This window comes from Betta splendens, chromosome 17 (genome assembly GCF_900634795.4).
Source record: "Betta splendens chromosome 17, fBetSpl5.4, whole genome shotgun sequence".
Classification (NCBI taxonomy): Eukaryota; Metazoa; Chordata; class Actinopteri; order Anabantiformes; family Osphronemidae; genus Betta; species Betta splendens.
In genome coordinates this window covers 15,997,644-16,016,947 of record NC_040897.2, presented here as the reverse complement: position 1 = coordinate 16,016,947, position 19,304 = coordinate 15,997,644, and the positions used below count along the sequence as shown (strand labels likewise).

Here is a 19,304-nt window from a genome sequence, read left to right as displayed (position 1 = left end):
GCTCAGAGCTCGCTACGCTCCAGCGGCCGCGCCGTGTGACTTCTAAGAGCAGGCTTTTAGAAGCCACAGCAGCGTTTCCCACCACGGCTGCCAGCTCCTCCTGCACTGCATCCACCCGCTCAACCAGGAGACTCCTCTGCGTGCCCCCACCCCAACACGCGAGCAACGTGAAGACGTGAATGTAGCGCGAGCAGCTTCTAGCAGCTACAGCGACGACACAAAGAAACGCAAGGTGAGACAAAAGGTGAGTGGAGGAAACACGGCAGCAGATGGAGCTGGACATCCTCACCTGGCATGAAGTCTATGATGGGGTCGGCCGCCGTGTTGCCTTCTGCAAGAGACAGATGGGACAGTCAGAGTGGGGTCAGAGGTCAGAGAGGCGGGCCCCGCCCACACAGATGCCAACACAAACACAACACACCTCAGGCGAACACGACACCGGCTGCAGCTACTCAGAGGGAGCTCTTTGAAGTGTTTGAGCTGATGCGACTGTTTCTGACCAAAAAGGAGGATTTGTTTTTGCTCATGCAGCTTTTTGAAGTCAAACAGAGAAGTAGTAAATTCTGTCAGAACGTCAGTTAAAGGAGGACGTTTGATGATCTAAGTCCAGGCAGTTTCCTTCTGTCAACATCAGCTCAGTGAACATGAGAGTCAGGAGCCCAGATGAGGAGCACCAGCCTGTTCACAGCTACGTGGACGGAACCCCACAAACGCATCACCTGCTACGATGTAGTCGTCCGTGTGGCCGCAGTCCTGCTGTCCGTCCTCACAGTTGGCCGCTGCCGTGGTGCCGGGGACGGTGATGGGTGCGGTGGTGGTCGCCCCAAACGTGGTCATGGGCAGCGTGGAGGCCGAGGGCGTGGTGGGAGGCGCCGTGGTGGTGATGACTGCACACAGAGCACAGCGTGAGGTCTCGCGTTAGCTGCTGGCAGCTAACAGACAGCTAACAGGCAACTAACAGGCAGCTAACAGGCTGCTAACAGGCAGCTAACAGGCAGCTAACAGGCCGCTAACGGGCCGCTAACAGGCAGCTAACGGGCAGCTAACAGGCTGCTAACAGGCAGCTAACGGGCAGCTAACAGGCAACTAACAGGCCGCTAACAGGCCGCTAACGGGCAGCTAATGGGCAGCTAACAGGCTGCTAACAGGCAGCTAACAGGCAGCTAACGGGCAGCTAACAGGCAGCTAACGGGCAGCTAACAGGCCGCTAACGGGCAGCTAACGGGCAGCTAACAGGCTGCTAACAGGCAGCTAACGGGCAGCTAACAGGCAACTAACAGGCTGCTAACAGGCAGCTAACAGGCCGCTAACGGGCTGCTAACAGGCAGCTAACAGGCCGCTAACGGGCAGCTAACAGGCAACTAACAGGCTGCTAACAGGCAGCTAACAGGCCGCTAACAGGCCGCTAACAGGCCGCTAACAGGCAGCTAACAGGCAGCTAACAGGCAGCTAACAGGCAGCTAACAGGCCACTAACAGGCAGCGCGGAGCTGCTAACGGGCAGCGCGGAGCCGCTGCTCCGGTTCCACTCACAGCCTCGTCGCAGCACCGGCAGACTACACGCGCGAGGATAGTGTGTTTATGGAAATGTGAATTAGCACACGTAGGCTAAAGCAAACACAGATGGTCTGCATGTGATTAAAGTTTGTAAGGAAACGTGTTGGCGACACTGTGAGTGGGACGGAGGTTCGCTCCCACAGCAGCGAGACGTAAGTGGATGATTTAACGAAAAGCAGAATCAGCAGTGACAAAACAAATGTGATTAAAGGAGAGAAGCTGCAGGAACATTGTCAGCTCGTTAGTCGCTTCTCCGCCTGTTTGCATGAATCATCTGACAGGATTCGCATCACTTAGTTCCAGTAAGAGCTGGTTCTAACTTATACTCAACACTTCACATGGCTGCGTGTGAGAACATATGTGGCCGTGCTCTGAGCAAGAGCCTCTGTCGGTGTCACAAGGGATCATCTGTGATGGACCAAGACGGCCCCGTCCCTGGTGCTCATCTTCTTTCCTTTACTTCCTTCCTCTAATCTCCTTTCCTTCATGTGCTTTCCTTCACCTCCTTCCTCTCGTCACCTTTCCTTCATCTCCTTTACTTCACCTCCTTCCTCTCGTCTCCTTTCCTTTGTTTCCTTCCTCTAATTTCTTTTCCTTCATCTCCTTTCCTTCATCTCCTTTCCTTCACCGCCTTCCTCTAATCTCCTTTCCTTCATGTCCTTTCCTTCACCTCCTTCCTCTCATCTCCTTTACTTTATCTCCTTTCCTTCACCTCCTTTCCTTCATCTCATTTGCTTTCATCTCTTTTCCTTTAACCTCATTTCCTTCACCTCCTTCCTCTCCTCTCCTGTCCTTTCCTTCATTTCCTTTCCTTTACCTCCTTCCTCTCCTGTTCTTTCCTTCATTTTCTTTCCTTCATCTCATTTGCTTTCATCTCTTTTCCTTTAATCTCCTTCCTCTCGTCTCCTTTCCTTCATCTTCTTCCTAACCCTCTCCGCCTCTGCGTTCTCCCTTCTTTTCCGATCCTTCATCTCTCAGCATGAGAACCAGGTGATGTCGCCCTGTGTGGTTCTTCCCGCGCTGCCTGTGCTTGTGTCAGCCATAATCCAAGCATGCAGACACTACAGCACATCCTGAGCTCAGAGCGACACAAAAACACAGCTAATGACTGTTTGTTGTTGTTTTCTAAATGAGGGCTTTTATTTTTCATGGTTTAGAGGAAGATTCAGGTTTATTCACATATTTAAATTTAGTGTCAACTCTTTGATTTGACACAACATTAGGATCCACAACCATCAGATCATCAGCTGCTTCAGAGTCAGTGGTAGAGGCAGATCCCACAGATGACCATAAATATGTCCTCAGCCTTTAACTCCTTCATTATTTATGTGGGAACAAATGTGGGAATCGTTAGAACACCTGAAGGAGTAAAATGAGACGGCCGATGGTGCTGCTACAGGCAAATGCAGCTGGTATTTTTGCTTCCACCCATAAATAACATTAACTCCAGTCTGAGCTGATCTGTTTCTGCTGGAGTCACTGTCTACTTACTAAAAGTGGACTTTTCTTTAACTCCAGTCTCTAACTTTCTTTCCTATCAGCAGATCTTTCTCATCTTCTTGTCTCCAGTTCTCTCTTTCTCTCTCTCTCTCTCGCTCTCTCTCTCTCTCTCTCTCTCTCTCTCTCGCTCTCTCTCACACACGTCTGCTCTGCCTGATTCTTATCATTGTGCCCACAAGGAAACCAGATACTCCAGCTCCAGCAGAGAGCTCCCCCCTCCATCCGTCCACTGCAGCAGCTCAGATAGTGGCCTTCTGAGGCATGTGTCAGCCTTTCATGTGCTCGCTCGCCCCCCCCCATCACTGCTGCAGATAAGCAGCCTGCAGTGAGCGGCGATGGATGGACGCGTGAAAACGCTGTTTGCATGTCGAACATTTCAGTCGCTCCTGACATTTTGGAAATGAAGCAGCAGGATTCAGCAGCAACGCGTCGCTGTCGTCTGTCGCACAGACACGGACGCTAAAATGTGCTGATGAAGGCGATGAACTGGAGCTGGAGCAGAAGCCTGGCTCAGCCCGTCAGGACGCCTGTTTTGACACCGCTGTCGCTTGAGCGTGAACAGAAAACAATGCTCGTCTTTGTTGAGACACTCGTCAAATGCCTCAACCGCGTGTTAATGGCGCCGGGTGGTCCGAACACACAGGTGCGTCCTGGGAGAACGGCGCTGGAGTCGGCAGCGAGGTGTGAAAGCAGGTGAAAAGCTGACTCACCATCCAGCTCACAGCCCAGCAGCTCCAGCCGCAGGCCCAGGCCCTCGTTGGTGGCTCGCTCCGGGTAGATCCTAACGAAGCGGGTCAGGAGCGGACCCACGGATCTCAGCTCCGGGGTGTCGTGGTTCTGGTTACCGATGAAAATCTGAGGGAGTGGGACACGGACATTGAACGACTTCCAATGAGAGCAAACATTAGTCACTGAAGCATGTTAAATGTGTGTGTGTCCCCCCCCCTCACACACACACACACACAGGTAAGGTCTGCTGTGAACCAGAACCCGGTCCCGGTGCTTAAATGAAGCCTGTGTGAACCGGAACCCGGTCCCGGTGCTTAAATGAAGCCTGTGTTTCACGTCATCCCTGAGTGATTCACTGGGGAATCAACTGAATCAGCGCATGGAGTCATTCACATCTTTCTTCACGTTGCTCTTATGTGTAAACTCCATTTCCTCTTTATTTCTGCTGTTTCTCCCACCACATTTCAACAGAGCCGGTGACGAGGACGCTCTATAATTTGGGAGTGAAACGCTTCATTCCTGGCTCTGCGTCCGTCTGATTCAGCCTTTCAGGAATTACAGATTACAGAAGGAGGAGGCAGCAACCTTTTATCTGCAGCTCTTGTAATTTACTCTGTTAATCTGTTCCGGACGGCGTCTCCCTGCTGCCGTCCAATCAGACGCAGAGCGTGGAAATGGTTTAATGAAGAGAACGGGAGGGAAGCGATGAGTGGAACCACTTCATTTAAGATGTTCATATCAGAGGCTGCACACCCTGAAAGCTACTGACTAGAAATTAAAGGAGAGCTCACGACTTTGCTGTTGTTGAACTTTCTCAGGTTTCTTCCTCAAGGTTTTACTGACTTTGTTGTTCATGTGACACTTGAAGCTCAGCTTATTTAGCTTTTATTTCTCACCTGTCGGAGCCTTTTTAATTCGATCAGACATTTTGCTGTGTGTAAGTGACCTCTGCCCTCTGTTCTGACCCGACATCTTGCGGCTCCACCCCCAGACACAGGAATGTGGTCTACGCAGGCTGAAGCTGCCTCCGCTTCCTCTGCTGCTGTGGATGTGCTTCTATTTGCGGCGCCACAGGAAGCTCACCTTGGGCCTGGTGCTGTTGTCCTCCTTCACTATTGTCCACTCCTTCCCGTCCCGGCTGTGGCCCACTTTGAACCTCTTCATGAAAACGTTTCTGTCGCGGTGCTTCCCGCCCTGGATCACCAAACCGCTCAGCATCTTGTCCTGGCCCAGATCCACCTGCCACAGAGGGGCCCACAGCGTGATGACAGTGCAACACGCAGTGGGCCTGGGATGCGTTGACGACCGCCGACCCACCTGGAGCCACTCGTTCTTGAAGGGCTGCTTGGTTTGCTGGCCGGTCCAGCCCGACCGCCCCGTCAGCAGACGGGCGTTCTCGGGCACCCAGCCCCGGTCGGCGTAGGACGAGGCGTTGATCTGAGCATCTGAGACCTGACCCGACACCATCCCCAGCATCCCTGAGCACGGATAGTCTGCACAGAGGAAACCCGGTCTGAGGCACATGGCTCATAGTCACTACTGCTGCTGCTCCAGTCATCACTGGTACCACTAGGTGAGACTCAGATTAATGAGATAAATCTGAGCCCCGGCGGCACCACAGACGCCTGGATCTGCTGATGCGGCTACGGTTGGTCTCAAAGTGTCCTACGACCCGATCCGGAGCTCGGGTCGGTCTCTGCTGCACGCGTGGTCTCGGGACAGCGATCCGATCTGCTGAGCCACCAGGCGGCGGCTGCTGCTGCTACTTTAGATGCTCATTCATATTTACACCTGAATCTGGAGGCTTCAATTTTCTTACAGTAGAGTTTGGAGTTTGGTTTATGATGACGCCGTGTACGAGGATCAGGTTTCCGGTTCTGGGCGCTGGAGGAAGCACTACTTTCTCCTGAACCACCTGTCAGACCCTCTGCAGCCTGCGCTCTCATCAATAAGAGCCTAATGCCTACTTCACAGCGCTCTCCTAGCGAGAGCCGCTCGCAGCGGCGATGAGTAATGAGACGCGTGTTTTGCCACCGCTCCCTCTAATGAATAACGGCGTCCTTCTGTGGGAGTTAGCGCTCGTCTTGGAAGCGGTGATTATTTTTAATCAACACTGTGAGCAGCAGGAGGTTCTCAACCGGCAGCCAAAAACATGTTCGCTTGATTCACGAGGTGCAAAACCCAGAAAATGTCATTAAGAGGAGAGGCCCGGTCCAAATGGAGCAGCACCGGCACCAGTCTGTGGAATCTGGCTGGAGGAGGCCACGCTACCTGACGTCCTGCAGCCGTAGATCTCGAAGCGCATGCAGATGCCTTGCTCCCAGGTCATGGGGCGGATGCGGATGTAGCGAGTGAGAGTCTGCTTTGGAAAGAAGGAGCGAAACTCGTCCACCGCGTTCTGGTTCCCTTCAAAGATCTGAAGACGAGACAAGACACCAACGTAGGCTCAGTATCTGACTAGGAAACTGCTGCCAGGTCAATAATAAAGATTCTCCTAGTACTCGAATGCCTCAACTCTAGCACTACTACTGCAGCTGCTCCTGGTTCTTTACCAAACTCACAACTGAAGCTCCACAGTCATCAGCTGACCAGAACTGCGCTGTGGTTGGCCCCACTTCAACCAGCTGCAGTAAAAGCGCCTCCTACCTTCTGCTTGGAGCCGTCCTTGACCGTGACCCAGTCCTCTCCATTGGAGCTCAGGTCCACCTTGTAGGAGCGGACGTAGTAGTGCTTCTTGGTCTCTTTGGAGATCGCTCCCTGCGTCCCGATGGCCGTGACGAAGCGCAGGAACCCCAGGTCCACCTGGAAACACCACACTGTGAGGCCGCTGCGACCTTTGGCCCAGACAATTCAGACCTAATCAGTTCACAAATGAAGACCATGCTCATGTCTATATAATATACAGTTAAATCAAATAACGCTCCAATAAAGTCTGTCTTTAAGGAACCTGCAACGCTCCAACGTTTGGGGACAGAAACAAAATGTGGTTTCACAGCTAATAGGTGTCACTTCAGGTTTAATCAGAAGTCAAGCCCTCCGTCCGTGAGGTGGCTCGTTAATTACGCCGTGATGTGATCAGACGTGAGGAACCGGAGCGAGCGCTGCCTCCAGCACAGAAGCACCATTATGCAGCGAGCGCCTCCTCCACCAGCAAAGCCACGACAGGGCGGTAAGTAATGAGCGCTGGCTCCATAACTCTCTCCTCAAACGGCCACTTAAAGCCGGCGTGGACGCCTCCGACAGCCTTTAAAGGCCCCTCAGTCACTTGGTTTGAGCTGTGGCTGCTGATCCCTGGTGTTGCGTTCACGGACCGAGCGCTGTAAACACAGGTCTGGAGCTCTGCGGCTCGACGTGCGCTCAGCTTCCTCCTCCACGAGCTGCTGCTGGTTATTTAGGTCATGTGTCTAATTCTGACCACGTCAGACAGGAAGCTCCGAGGTCTGGGCCTCAGGGCGCTGATCTCACAGCAGAGTCCAGAGGCCGCTGGGAACCGGCTCGACACCAATTTTATGGCTGTCCACACACATCATTAGTGACGAGTGTGTGACCTGTGTGTGTGGGGGGTTCGACTCCAACGCAGGGAAGCATCAGAGATTTCTGCTCCTTCCATAATTAAAGCTCCTTCAGCAGTAGGACACAAACACAACCAGTCGGCTCCACCGCAGCGATAACTTACATTTATTGTTTTATGATAGTAGTAAAATCATCATTCAAGTTCAAGTGGTAGAGAATGAATGTGTTGTTACTAAAGGTTCTTGTTTTCTCAGATTTCACAACCAACGGCCTCCACTTCCAGCACAAACGGAAACATTCCGCTGCTAAAAAAAGAAGAGAATCTCTTCATAAATCTTCCTCAGTGACTGAATTCATTTAGTTTCTGCTTTTCACACAGAACAGATAAAACTCTGTTATGGTTCTAATTCTTTCTGAGACGCTTTTGATCTATTGGTTCAGCAGCGGCTTCGCTCGTTCAGAAACGAGCGACTACAAATGAAATTACAGCGACATTATCGCGTCTTGTGACCGAACTCTTTTCCGGTTTTCTCCTAGAAAAAAATCAAGATCCGAGAGCTGAGAGATAAAAAGACGGATGGCTGCAACACGCGAAACGCGCAGCGCTGTTCAAAGAGCGAAGGCGCCGCGTGAGCGGATCGTTATCACGGCGCAGCGATAGCAGAGACGCTCCACCAACATTTAAACTTCTAAAATTAAGAATCTCTGAGACACAACAGGGCAGCACTCATGACCCGGAGCAGTGATCAGAGCAGAGCGGGGATCAGCTGTGAGACGCCGGCCCCTGAGGAGCCCGTTCCCCTGAGACGCTGAGTCCCTGCGTGGACGCAAGCGCCGCCTCCGTCGTCCTGGCGACAGCTGCTGCTTCTAATGGGGCCACAGATGAGCAAAACGGCGTTTGCATCTGCATGTCAGCCAGGCACAAGTACGGAAATGTGATGCTTAGCGTGGATTAGCAGCCGTTAGCAGTGTCTCCACTCGGTTTCAGGGTGAAGGACTCAAGCGATGGCAGCTCCTCACGTCTAGAAGCTGAAAACGAAGTGAAGGGAACCCAGCGCTGAGGGTCCGTTTGCCTTTTCAGGGCAATGGAGCTTTTTATCACAGCGGACGACCATTAGATCCAACTTTAGCTTCAGCTCCTGATGTGCCAATTATTGATGAACAGTAAAACTTTTCACAGAACTTGGACTTTGAAAGCACAAAATAAAGGAACGAAAAAAGCCTTTGAGATGAGTGTGATGTTGTTGTGGTGACTTTGGGAAATAAAGATAAATTCCTGCAGACTCTTAAGCAACACACAGAGACGCCCACATGTATTTCCACAAAACCGCACTGAAGCTTTTTGATGAACTGCAGGAAGGAGAGTAACTCAGTCAATGTGTGGCTCAACGCGATAACACGAAAAAACCAGGAAGGAAGGAGCCTCAGGCAGGAGAGTCAAACATATGGTTCATGGATGATGCTGGAGGAGGCCGCGAGCTGAAGGTGTCAGCGCTGGATGGAAAAACAAACCCACACATTAACTATACGTGCTTCTGTCTGGAAACACCTCCTCCACAAACTGATCCGCGACCTTTGACGAACACGCACGTCCTCAGTAATTAGACGTGCGACCCGTGTGTTTCCCTCCGCTCCTGACGTTTCTCAGGCGACTCTTTTGTCTTTGTTAGCGCTGCTCATTCACAGAAGACCAATGTGTTCTCCAGATGCGCCGGGCCGAGCGCTTCCTGGTGTCGCCACAGACGCGGCGTCGGTGCCGCTGCCTGAAGCCAGAGGAAGGAAGCCTTTCCTGGGACGACGCTGCCCCACGACCTCTGAGTCAATAACAAGCGCCTGCTGCTCCGCTTTTAAACGCTACCTTTTCCCATTTGCACAACTTTCTACTTGCTACACAAACAGCTTTAAGTGCCTGAGCGTCAAACTTAATCCCTGTCAGTCGTTCCGTTCGGGGGATTTCCGCGAGTGAAGATGAGTCACTGTGGTGCAACAACACGATTACAGCATCTCACAAAGCCAGATAATGAGCTCAGTGTCTGCAGCCACCGGGTGATCCCACCACAACTCCATGTGAGGAGCAACCTGAAAATAGCATCAAATATAAATGTCTGCCGATGAATAATAGAGGTGGAGACGCAAGAATTAACAAAGTCGTAATTTTCTTCAGAACTTAGATAAATGAAAAGCTGCGAGGCAAACCTGCGCCACACTTAATCAAATAAAATGGAAAATGTGCTTCACAAAAACCACCAGTCATAACTCACAGGCCTCACGGAGGCAGGGGAAGGACAGCGGCAGCGCTCCTGAGCCCATTAATCAAAGGCTTCTGCAGGCGGCACCAGCAAAGCTTCGGTTGAACAACGGCTCACGCCCCCGAACCGACCCGGCGGCATCTGGTCCAGGGCTGGAGGAGCCGGCTCGTGACTCAGAGGTCGGCAGCGCAAGTCTCATGACCGGTGATGAGAGGAGAGGCTGATCACAGGTCAGCAGCAGCAGCTTCAGCTTCAGCAGCAGCAGCTTCAGCAGCAGCAGCTTCAGCTTCAGCTTCAGCAGCAGCAGCTTCAGCAGCAGCAGCTTCAGCAGCTTCAGCAGCAGCAGCTTCAGCAGCAGCAGCTTCAGCAGCAGCAGCTTCAGCAGCAGCAGCTTCAGCTTCAGCTTCAGCTTCAGCCTCAGCCGCTAGCATTGGGAGGAGAGGTCCCAGGCCTCAGAACGCAGCAGGCATCAAAGGGAACCGCCTCGGTCTCTGCCTGACACTTAATGTTAAAACCTTCCTTACAACATCACATAACAAACGATGGATCTGCTGCTGAGTCCCGTTACTGCTGGTTATTCTAAATCCAGAGCTCTATTCCTATGGAAAGCTCCCAGAAGCCCCTGCTGCGGCCCGGTAGCTAAACGATGTCCCAGATAGCCAATAGAAGCTCCCAGCACCAATCCAGCCCAGAGGCCGTCTTCCTCAGCTTCCTGTGGCCCCACAGGAAGGACGGACGGGGCATTGTGAGTCTTCCTATATAGGTTCCTGCAGTGAACAATGGGAGTCCTGCACCACCAAACTGGGTTCAGACAGAATTAGAGTTTACGGGTCCAAACACTTATAAACTCATGGACGGCGTCCTGGTGACTCAGCGTCCTCTCAGGTAACGTGATTCTCAACAACCCAGATTCTGCTTCCTGCTGTTTGAGCCAAACATGGTCGACTGCGCTTCACCGGAAAAAACATCTTCAGCGCTCGTTCTAAAGGGCAGCGGCTCCCACACCTGAGGAGGTCAGAGGTCACCAAGGCAACGAGAGGCAAAATGGACCACGGCAGAACCAACAACAGACGTCACAGAGACCGAGGAAGAGATGTGAACAGTTCTAAGAACCAGCGCTCCGACGCTCGCTGTGAAGCAGATGCTGCAGGATTTGCTGTCTCGTATCCGTTGACTGAGCCAAACACGACTCAGCAGCCAGTTTTTCCCCAGGATAAAAACTTATTGAATACATTTCAAGAAGTTAAACACTGAGCTGCTCTAATTCCATTTTCAGTGATTGCACGATGTCAGATTTCCAAATGAAGATAAGAGATGTCGACTGAATAATGCATGTTGGGTTTTCTGTCGCCTGGAACGTTCAGGGACTCGATTCCCCAGCAGACGTGAGGAGGAGCTGCGGGTTCACAGCGACTGGACCTCCTGCTGACCTGTATCCACTCTCTGACGGTGTCGTCGGACGGCGTCCAGCCGTTCTCCCTGTAGTTGAGGCGCGAGCGTTCGTGGGACCAGTTGGAGTTGTACTGGGACGAGGCGCTGATCTGCTTGGGGGTGATGTCTCCTGACTCCATGCCCAGCGGCTCCATGCAGTGAAACTCTGGAAAGAGACACAAAGGCTGCGTGAGGAGGCGAACGTCGCGTCACGGCACTGTTTATCGGCCGGCGCGTGGACGGCGCTTTTCTTTGGGTGGAGCCGTAATTAAACTCTGTTCAAAAACCCGGCAAATGACATAAATTGACCAAGATCCCGTCATGAATCAAGAGCTTTAATGATTCCACTTCACATAAATTAGGGCCAGGTCACAATGTGCTATCAAACCTCCTTCATACGAGGCTATTTCACAGATCGTTAGGCGCCTGAGCAGAACTTCGCTGCTGCGCTCGCCTCATTTTTTGCAGCTAATGGCTGAATTTATCATTCAACTCCAGAGCTTGTTTTCCCACAACAAACACCTCAGGTTCAAGTCATAAATCTGTGTCTGCCAGTGAGTGGTCAGAGCGGCTGCGGTGAAGTGTTGGAGGAGGAGCGGAGTGAAGAGCTTCAGTTACCGTCACCTGATGATGATGATCTGGTTTCTGCAGCTTCCACAGCGTTTTGTAGCCACTTTATTCACACTGACACTAATTGATACCGAGGCTTCAGGTGAAATAACACACTGCAGCTTTTGTCCCAGGGAGAATGTTCTGCTCTGGAGCAGCAGGGGGTCCGGGTGGGGGTCTGGCTGCAGACACAGGGTCTGCAGGCGCACGCAAACACACTCACCTCACTCTGAGCTGCACAAATAAACCAAAGGCCAGAAGCCAAACGTCAGATCCCTGAACACGACTTGAACCGTTTCAGAGCTTCCGTGAGCCTTTGGAGCACTTCTAACTGTCCTGTGACGGGTTTTGCCTTCTGAGAAGGTTTCGCTCTAAATATTTGGATGTTGCGTACGCGCTCCGTGGTGACGACAACCCTCCCCCGTTGTTGTCAACATGAAAACACAATGAGTGGATCCTGTTGCTGAGCAGCTTTGTCAGCCGTCCCTCCCACATCCATGTGCTGTCACGCTGTCCTACACTGAGTTGGTGTTTGTTGCTGAGTGAATCCACACATAAACAATAATGCAGACCCTTTTCTTGTCTGTGGCATTTATTAGTCCCCCGGTGCCTCCGGCTGCTGCCGTGGGGCCTTGTGTAAACGCTCTCGCATTCCTGAGCCGCGGCCGAGGTCGCTCCCGTGTCCACAGGTAAACACGGAGGCAGAGCTCCACGGAGCAGTGACCAGCTAATGAAAACCAGGAGGTCCCTGAAGGAGCGGCTCGCCTCCACGCAGGGGTCAAAGGTCAGGGAGGGTCCTCTCCTCCCAGATACTCACCCTCGTCCTCGTGTCCCGGCAGCAGGCTGCGCTCGCGGATGGTGTAGTTGGCGGAGAAGCCCTCCCTGGCGATGGCGCTGTCAGTGGTGATGGTCATGGACAGGATGCCGGTGTAGGAGATGACTTGGCCCGGAGACATCTGGCCGCAGTACCTGCCGATGTGTGGGCCCACTGGAGGAGAGAGGGAAGGACGTGAACGTGACACAGCTGGAGGAGGTCTTTAATTTGTAAATCTGCTGCACCAGCGTAAAATATTCATCTCAGAACAGTGAAGGATTATTAGACAGGTTTGTGAAGTGAACGATCTGCAGACAGATGGAAAATAAAGTGTTTTATGGCTCATGAAGGACGACTAATGGGAGCAAATTCACTTATTCAAATTGCATTTATTACAGAGGAGAAATGCTGCGTTACTTCCTGGTGGTTTTATTCCAGTGTCTGTGAAAGACACACAAACACTGCTCCAGTTTCTGCTTTGTGCTTTACTCATCGCTTAAAAGCCCAGTGTTTCGTATTCAAGCAAATACTGTGGGATTCCTGGACACTAATTATAATTTGTGCAAACATTTATGAGCATAATATTTAGTCTAATGTAAAATTGCACGAGTTGATGGTTCATTTTCCGTTTGCTGCTTTCCTGCAGACGACGTTCATGCGTTTGAACGCACAGTTGACCCGTCTGCGCTGCTAAATAATTGGAATTAATTGGAAGAGAACCAATTTAATTTGTCTCCAGTGGTTGGTGACGAATTACAGATCCTAGCTTTTCTTCTTTCCAAACAACTCAGGGAAATTATTTGGAAAATTATGGACTCGTAAAATAAAGCGATGGCAAAAAATAATCAGCTGCACCATGAAGTGGCTTTTGAAGCAATTTTCTAACGTGACCAAGCCTAAAAAGACGCGTCGGAGACAAATCTGCTCCACAAATGATCAAATCCGCAGCTTAAAAGTCACGACTGTGGTCACAGAGCCGATAAGAGAGTCGCTGCGGCGTCCGAGGCCCGGTTTCCCTCCTGGAGCAGCAGACATCAGCCTGATGTCTGAGCGCTGCCCATTTCATCCTCCCGCCATCAGACAGGAACAAAGCCAAGCTGTCGCCTCCTGCTGCGCTCAGATACGTCTCCGCTGAGGACGGAACGTTCAGAGCAGAGAACACGAGGCGACGGCATCAGGCTGGAAGCAGCGAGACTCACTCACCGCTTTGACACAAACACGCTGGGTTCTTGTTTCAACCTCTAATAACTACGGCCAGAACGCATGATAACATAACGCTCAAACGGATTCTGGCGAAATCATAAAAGATGAAGTGAAAGTGACGTTTTTTATGAAGCGAACGCAAGCAAAGAATAAAAGATTGGAGAAATCTGTGCAAAACACAATGTAAAAATAATGAGCCGCGCTTTCTTGGCTCAACGCGACACAAAGAAAGGCTTGTGCTTTGAACAGCTGATTCGCCGCAGCAGTGCATGCTGGGAGTGTTTGATGGGATGAAAGACGACAGGCTGGGCTTCACCTGCTGCGGAGATGCTTTGTTATCAGCGCTGACACGCGTGTTCGCTCTGCACACGCAGCTTTGAAGCGCTCACGTGACGGGAGAAGCCCTGGCAGCGAGCGCCCGCTGGCGCCGCCCCCCCTCCCCCCGCTCCGCGCCAGGCTCCTCCCTGGCAGCCAGCATTGTGGCGTCCTGGCAGCGCCGTCGCCGCCGGCCGGGACTGCGGCGCTGAACGGCTAATTAAACAACAATGGCAGCTCAGAGCGCGGTCCAAGGGGGCGGAGCCTCGCTCACGCCTGTGAAGCTGTGTGATGGTCCCAGGTGAGACGGGAACACGCTGGGGCAGGTTCTGCTCGGCGCCGGGCCGGACCGGGCCGGGCGCTCGCGCTGAGCCACGCTAACAGCCGCCTCCTGTTCACCGCTCAACCACTTCTCACCTTTTCTTTAGCAGTGACTTGAAACAGTAATAAAAATAATGAATGTTTGGGGAAGACAGACTGTGGACCACCTGCTCCACCGCAACAGGAAGCGAGTGGGAGCGAGAGATTTGCTCCATTAGAACCAACACTCGTTCTGGGATTGTACAGAATCAATTTTCACACTTTCTCCGCACTCTTCCTTCCTGCGGCGCCTCGTGGCTCCGGCTGAGCTGCCGCCGCCTGCAGAACCCGTCCACCCATTGTTCTCCTCCTCCACACGCTCCGGTTCTGGTTCTGGAGTCTTTGGACGTCTGCAGGTGAAGCCACAGCTCCATCCTCAGCGTGTCAGCAGCTCCCTTCATGCACACGTTCCACTCGCGGATCGTCTGCCTCCTCACCTGCAGGGAACCCGTCCCAGATCTCCAGGAAGTCGAAGCGGCACAGGGCCCCGGCCGGCGGCGTGGTGTCGGGCTCCATGTCGAAGCTGTCGAACTCCACCACGATCTCCGACATCTTGGGAGCGAAGATCATGAAGGTGCAGTCCAGGTTGTTGGGGTAGCGCTCGGGGAAGCCCGGCGTCTTGATGACCCCCCGGGGAGCCGTGAAGTTCCTGGAACATTCTGGACCTGCAGGGAGAGAACCGTTAGAAAAGCGCCGTGGGGCTGATCACGTCTGGACGTCGGCACCGGGTCGTCGTTACGGTTTTTATCACTAAATGAGACATTGAATATGAAATCTGGCTTTTTTTAGACTCCGGAAAAACAACTTCATGGATCAACAGATCGCTGCAAAAGCATCTGACTTAAAGTTCAGCTGCTAAGAAACTCGAGGCTCAGTTACTTATTGCAAAACACGCAACCTTTGTTTTATCGACTGAACTCGTGTCATTCTGCTCCAATCAGGGCCGGAGCCGAGCGTCTGCGTTGTGACTGGGCCTGGGGCCGTGTGTGTGTGTGTGTGTGTGTGTGTTTGTGTCACTGTGTGTGTTTGTGTGCATGTTTGTGTGTGTGTGTGTGTGTGTGAGTGTGTGTTATTGACTGTCTCAGACAATCAGACCCTGTTTACAGACGCCGGTCACGGACAACAAACACAACAAGACACACAGATGCAGATAAACACCGGCCTGTTGGCTCATTAGACACACACACACACACACACACACACACACACGCACACACACACACACACGCACACACACACACACACACATGCACGCACATGCACGCACACACACACACGCACGCACATGCACGCACACACGCGCGCACACATACACACGCATGCACACACACACATGCACATAAACACGCACACACACACGCATGCACACACGCATGCACACAAACATACGCACACACACAGTGACACACACACACAGACACACGCACATGCACGCAGACACACACACACACACACAAAGACACACGCACGCGCGCAGACATGCACGCACACAGACACACACACACATGCACGCACGCAGACACGCACACACACGCCCGCGCACACACACACGCACGCACACACACACATGCACGCAGACACGCACGCAGCACACACACACACACACACACACACACACACACACACACACACACACGCACACACACACACACACACTTTCATCTGATCCTGACTCTTCACCTCCTGCGCTGCTCGCTGTCGTCTCCTCTCTCTAATTAAAGCTTCATTCAGGCAGGAGCGCCGTGCGTGCGCTGCTGCGCTGAAGCCTCTGACTCTCATCTATCACACTTTCATTCATGCGTCTGAACACAACAGCATCGCAGCTGCGCTGCGTTTACACGTCTGCGTCGCAGCGTCGTGTGATGTTGTTGCAGCACATTAAGACGCCGTAATCGAGAGCGAACGCTTTATTGTGGTTCGTATCACAGCGTTTGTTCTTTGCAGTAGTTTGAATGTGGACACGTAATTTAACAGCAAACAGATCCAGAGTCTGCTCTTCGGTCCTGGCTCAGTGCTTCATTATAAAGACGCCGTGTTTGTGCAGGTCAGTCGCTCGCCTCAGGACGCAGGCGACAGTTCTCCTGCAGCTCCACATGTGTCCAGGTGTGAATCCACAGCCAGTCTGATCTGCACAGGTGGCGTCGTGTTGACGTCAGCGGGGACCGTTCGGCCTCAGACCCCGGACCCGCGTCTCCACATCACGCTGCCATGTGTGAGGAGGCTCCTCCATCCGCTGCCGTCTGCTCATCTGTCTTCTCTTTCATCTCTTCTTTTTTGCAATCAGCAACCCTCCAATCAAGCGCGGCCAAATAAAAGCCTCCTCTCCGTCAGCCCAACCGCAGCGACATGTGCATCTGGTTTGAAAAGCTGTAATAAAAACAGCGGCTGGATACGAGCGCTGCGGCGAGCGGTGGGCGGAGCCTCCGAACAGCCACAGACAGAAATAAAAGCTACGCAAACGCACACGATGAATGAAGACGCAGCAAACACGAGTCATCGGGAGCTGAACAGAAAAAGCTCCTCCTTCATCCACGAATCAAAGACGAGTCCTATTTCTGGAACTCTGCGGTGTCTTCGGTTCGGTTTGTGACCACGTTGTCTCTCGTTTTACTCATTTTCAAATGTTTGTGTGTCGTTTTCCAGCTGTGTCACCGTTTGTGTTCATTCTCTGTCGTCTCTTTGAGGTCGTTAACAGTTTGTAGTGTTTTTCTGGTCTGACTGCTCCCGTCACGGGGCTCCTGCTCCGTCCGTGCGTGTCAGGACGTTAAACGGCCCAGTTTACCGGCTCAGGGGCGGCACCGGTTCTGAGTGGGTCGCTGCTACGCAGACACACGGCCTGTTTCTGGGACGCTAATGGCTTGTGAACGTGGTGAGAAGGAAGACGGGGATCGGAGCCACGCACGCTGGCCCAGTTCTGTGCCAGAGCATCCATCTCATCTGCAGGTCACCTCTGCTGCCTCCAAGGACAAGCAGTCCATTAGCTAAATGAGCCTGGGGTCCCTCCACCTGCTGAAAAGCGCCCGTGCCAGGGAGTCTGAGCTAAACCTGATCACAGCACAGCAGCCACTGACTGCATTAATCCACCAGATCCAGATCCGCTTTGAGGCTGAGCGACGTGACGCCATCAAGGATCGCTTCACCATCAGCTAATGTTCAGCCGTCGTCTGCAGCGCCGGCTCCCAAAGTAGCTGTTCCTGATCCTCAGAACCTCTGGATTCCCCTCCTCCACCACCACAGGCTCCACGAGAGGCTGAGGTGACGCCTGGATCCCTATCGCCTGGTTTCAGTCGCGATATCAGAGCATGAATCAGAAGTTTCTTCACAGCTGATACTCGATGACCTACTTTTTAAAGATTAATTACACTGACTTTCTAATAAGTCGCCGTCATTCATCAGTCACAACTCCGCTTTGAGCCTGAGGAGCTCCGAGTCATGGCTCCCGGTGCTGCCTCGCTCCTCATTCAGGCACAAAGGGGCTCCTGCATATCCATTATGCAGCGTAATGCAGGAGGCTTCAACACACTCCACCTGGGGACTGTTATTCCTGGAAGCTGTGATTGTGTGAATGCTTATTACTCTCAGGGGGGGCAACAGCAACGTAAACGCCCCCTCTTATCTCTGCCCTCTCATTGGTGGACGCTCAAGTGGCCGTCGAGCACTTGTCATTCTGGCGGCCGCTCAAGTGGACCCGAGAGGGAAAGCAAACACAAATATAGGACACGGAGCGCGGTTCCTTCCGTGGCAGCCACTGTTTATAAAGGTCCATCCTGCGAGCGTCGGTCCCAGCTGGGACTCTGATCCTCCAATGGGAGTGTGTTTGTCCTGGAGCTTTATTTGTCAGGGGTCAATAGACCAAAGGTCCTGATCCGTTTGAAAACCTTTGACAAAACAGGAACGCGGGTTTGAAAACACTGGAAGTGTTAAGTCCTCCGAAGGTTTGTTTCAGGGAACTGGGTACAAGTTCAACAAAAAAAACGGAACAGATCTGATGCAACAGCGAAACAGCGAAGCTCCAGTTTAATGTGGTCCTGCTCAGATTGATGTTAGCTTTAGGTACGAGACTGAGCCTGACCGTCCGCAGCTTCCATAAATCCACAACAACATCCTGCGTTTTGGAAGCGTTCCCATCTCAGTAATGGAGTCCTCGTGATTCATGCTCTGTCTGGGTCCTTTCAGCAGCAGCCGTGGCCTCAGGTGGGATTAATATTCATACGGACCAAGGAGAAAACCATGAGCACGTAGGTTGTGAAGCAGGGTACAAGCAGAAAAGAACATGGGACAGAGCAGGAAGGTGACGCCTGACACCGATCCAGGGTCTACACGGGTTCTCCTACGTTCAGTGGACACACACCTGTCTTGAAGACCTCGTAGCGAACGGAGAACCCCGCCCCGTGGGTCTCGTAGTCGGACACGAACTTGATGAGCAGCTGGTTGCCGGTGGAGATGATGGGAGACGGAGCGATCTTCCCGCAGAACTTCCCGACCATGGGCGAAGCCTCGTTCCCACCGTTGTAAACCTCCACGTAGTCGTACCTGTAGGAGCAGGAGACGCGGGTTAGATGAGACTCAGACAGACGGAAACAGCACCAGCAGGTTCTGGTTCTGTTTGTGTGCGAGGGTGCTGCATTCAGGGACAGTACAGAGTGTAGGTCACCAAACCAAAGTCAGATCTGAACCAGAACCAGGGGCTCCTGGTTTATCAGTCAGTACTTTTCCTAACTCGTACTGTGAAATAATGCTGCAAACTCTCAAAGTGAGCTTGTAACACCTCAGCTTCCAGCGCTGACACTGATGAAGCCTCAGCTACTGATGCTGGAGCCTGAGTTTCATCATTTGCTCTGCTGCGTTTCGAAGCCCCTGGAGGCCCCGAAGCATTGATGTGACATCCATCGATTTCTAGCAGCAGCAACAAAGTTTGAAGTAACAGATTTTAAAGCCAAAGTTTTTCCACTTATTTCGGAGCCAGTCGCCTGGAGACACACAGATCTGCTTGAGGACTGCACGCACTGATGACTGAGACATGTG

At 52.4% G+C, this 19,304-nt stretch overlaps 1 protein-coding gene across 6 annotated transcripts in view; it reads right to left on the bottom strand.

Moving 5' to 3' along the window:
• The window catches only part of LOC114844153 (neuropilin-1a-like), a 75,657-nt gene that overhangs the window by 5,499 nt on the left and 50,854 nt on the right, over positions 1–19,304 (bottom strand). For all 6 annotated transcript variants that reach the window (XM_055503746.1, XM_041068132.2, XM_055503747.1 and 3 more), the window contains 11 exons: positions 18,631–18,812; positions 14,717–14,944; positions 12,405–12,575; positions 10,978–11,144; positions 6,432–6,587; positions 6,057–6,201; positions 5,103–5,278; positions 4,869–5,024; positions 3,767–3,911; positions 720–887; positions 290–331 (listed from right to left, as the gene is read on the bottom strand). In XM_055503746.1, the coding sequence (XP_055359721.1) occupies positions 290–331; positions 720–887; positions 3,767–3,911; positions 4,869–5,024; positions 5,103–5,278; positions 6,057–6,201; positions 6,432–6,587; positions 10,978–11,144; positions 12,405–12,575; positions 14,717–14,944; positions 18,631–18,812 (1,736 nt within the window). The remainder of the gene's footprint in view (positions 1–289; positions 332–719; positions 888–3,766; positions 3,912–4,868; positions 5,025–5,102; positions 5,279–6,056; positions 6,202–6,431; positions 6,588–10,977; positions 11,145–12,404; positions 12,576–14,716; positions 14,945–18,630; positions 18,813–19,304) is intronic.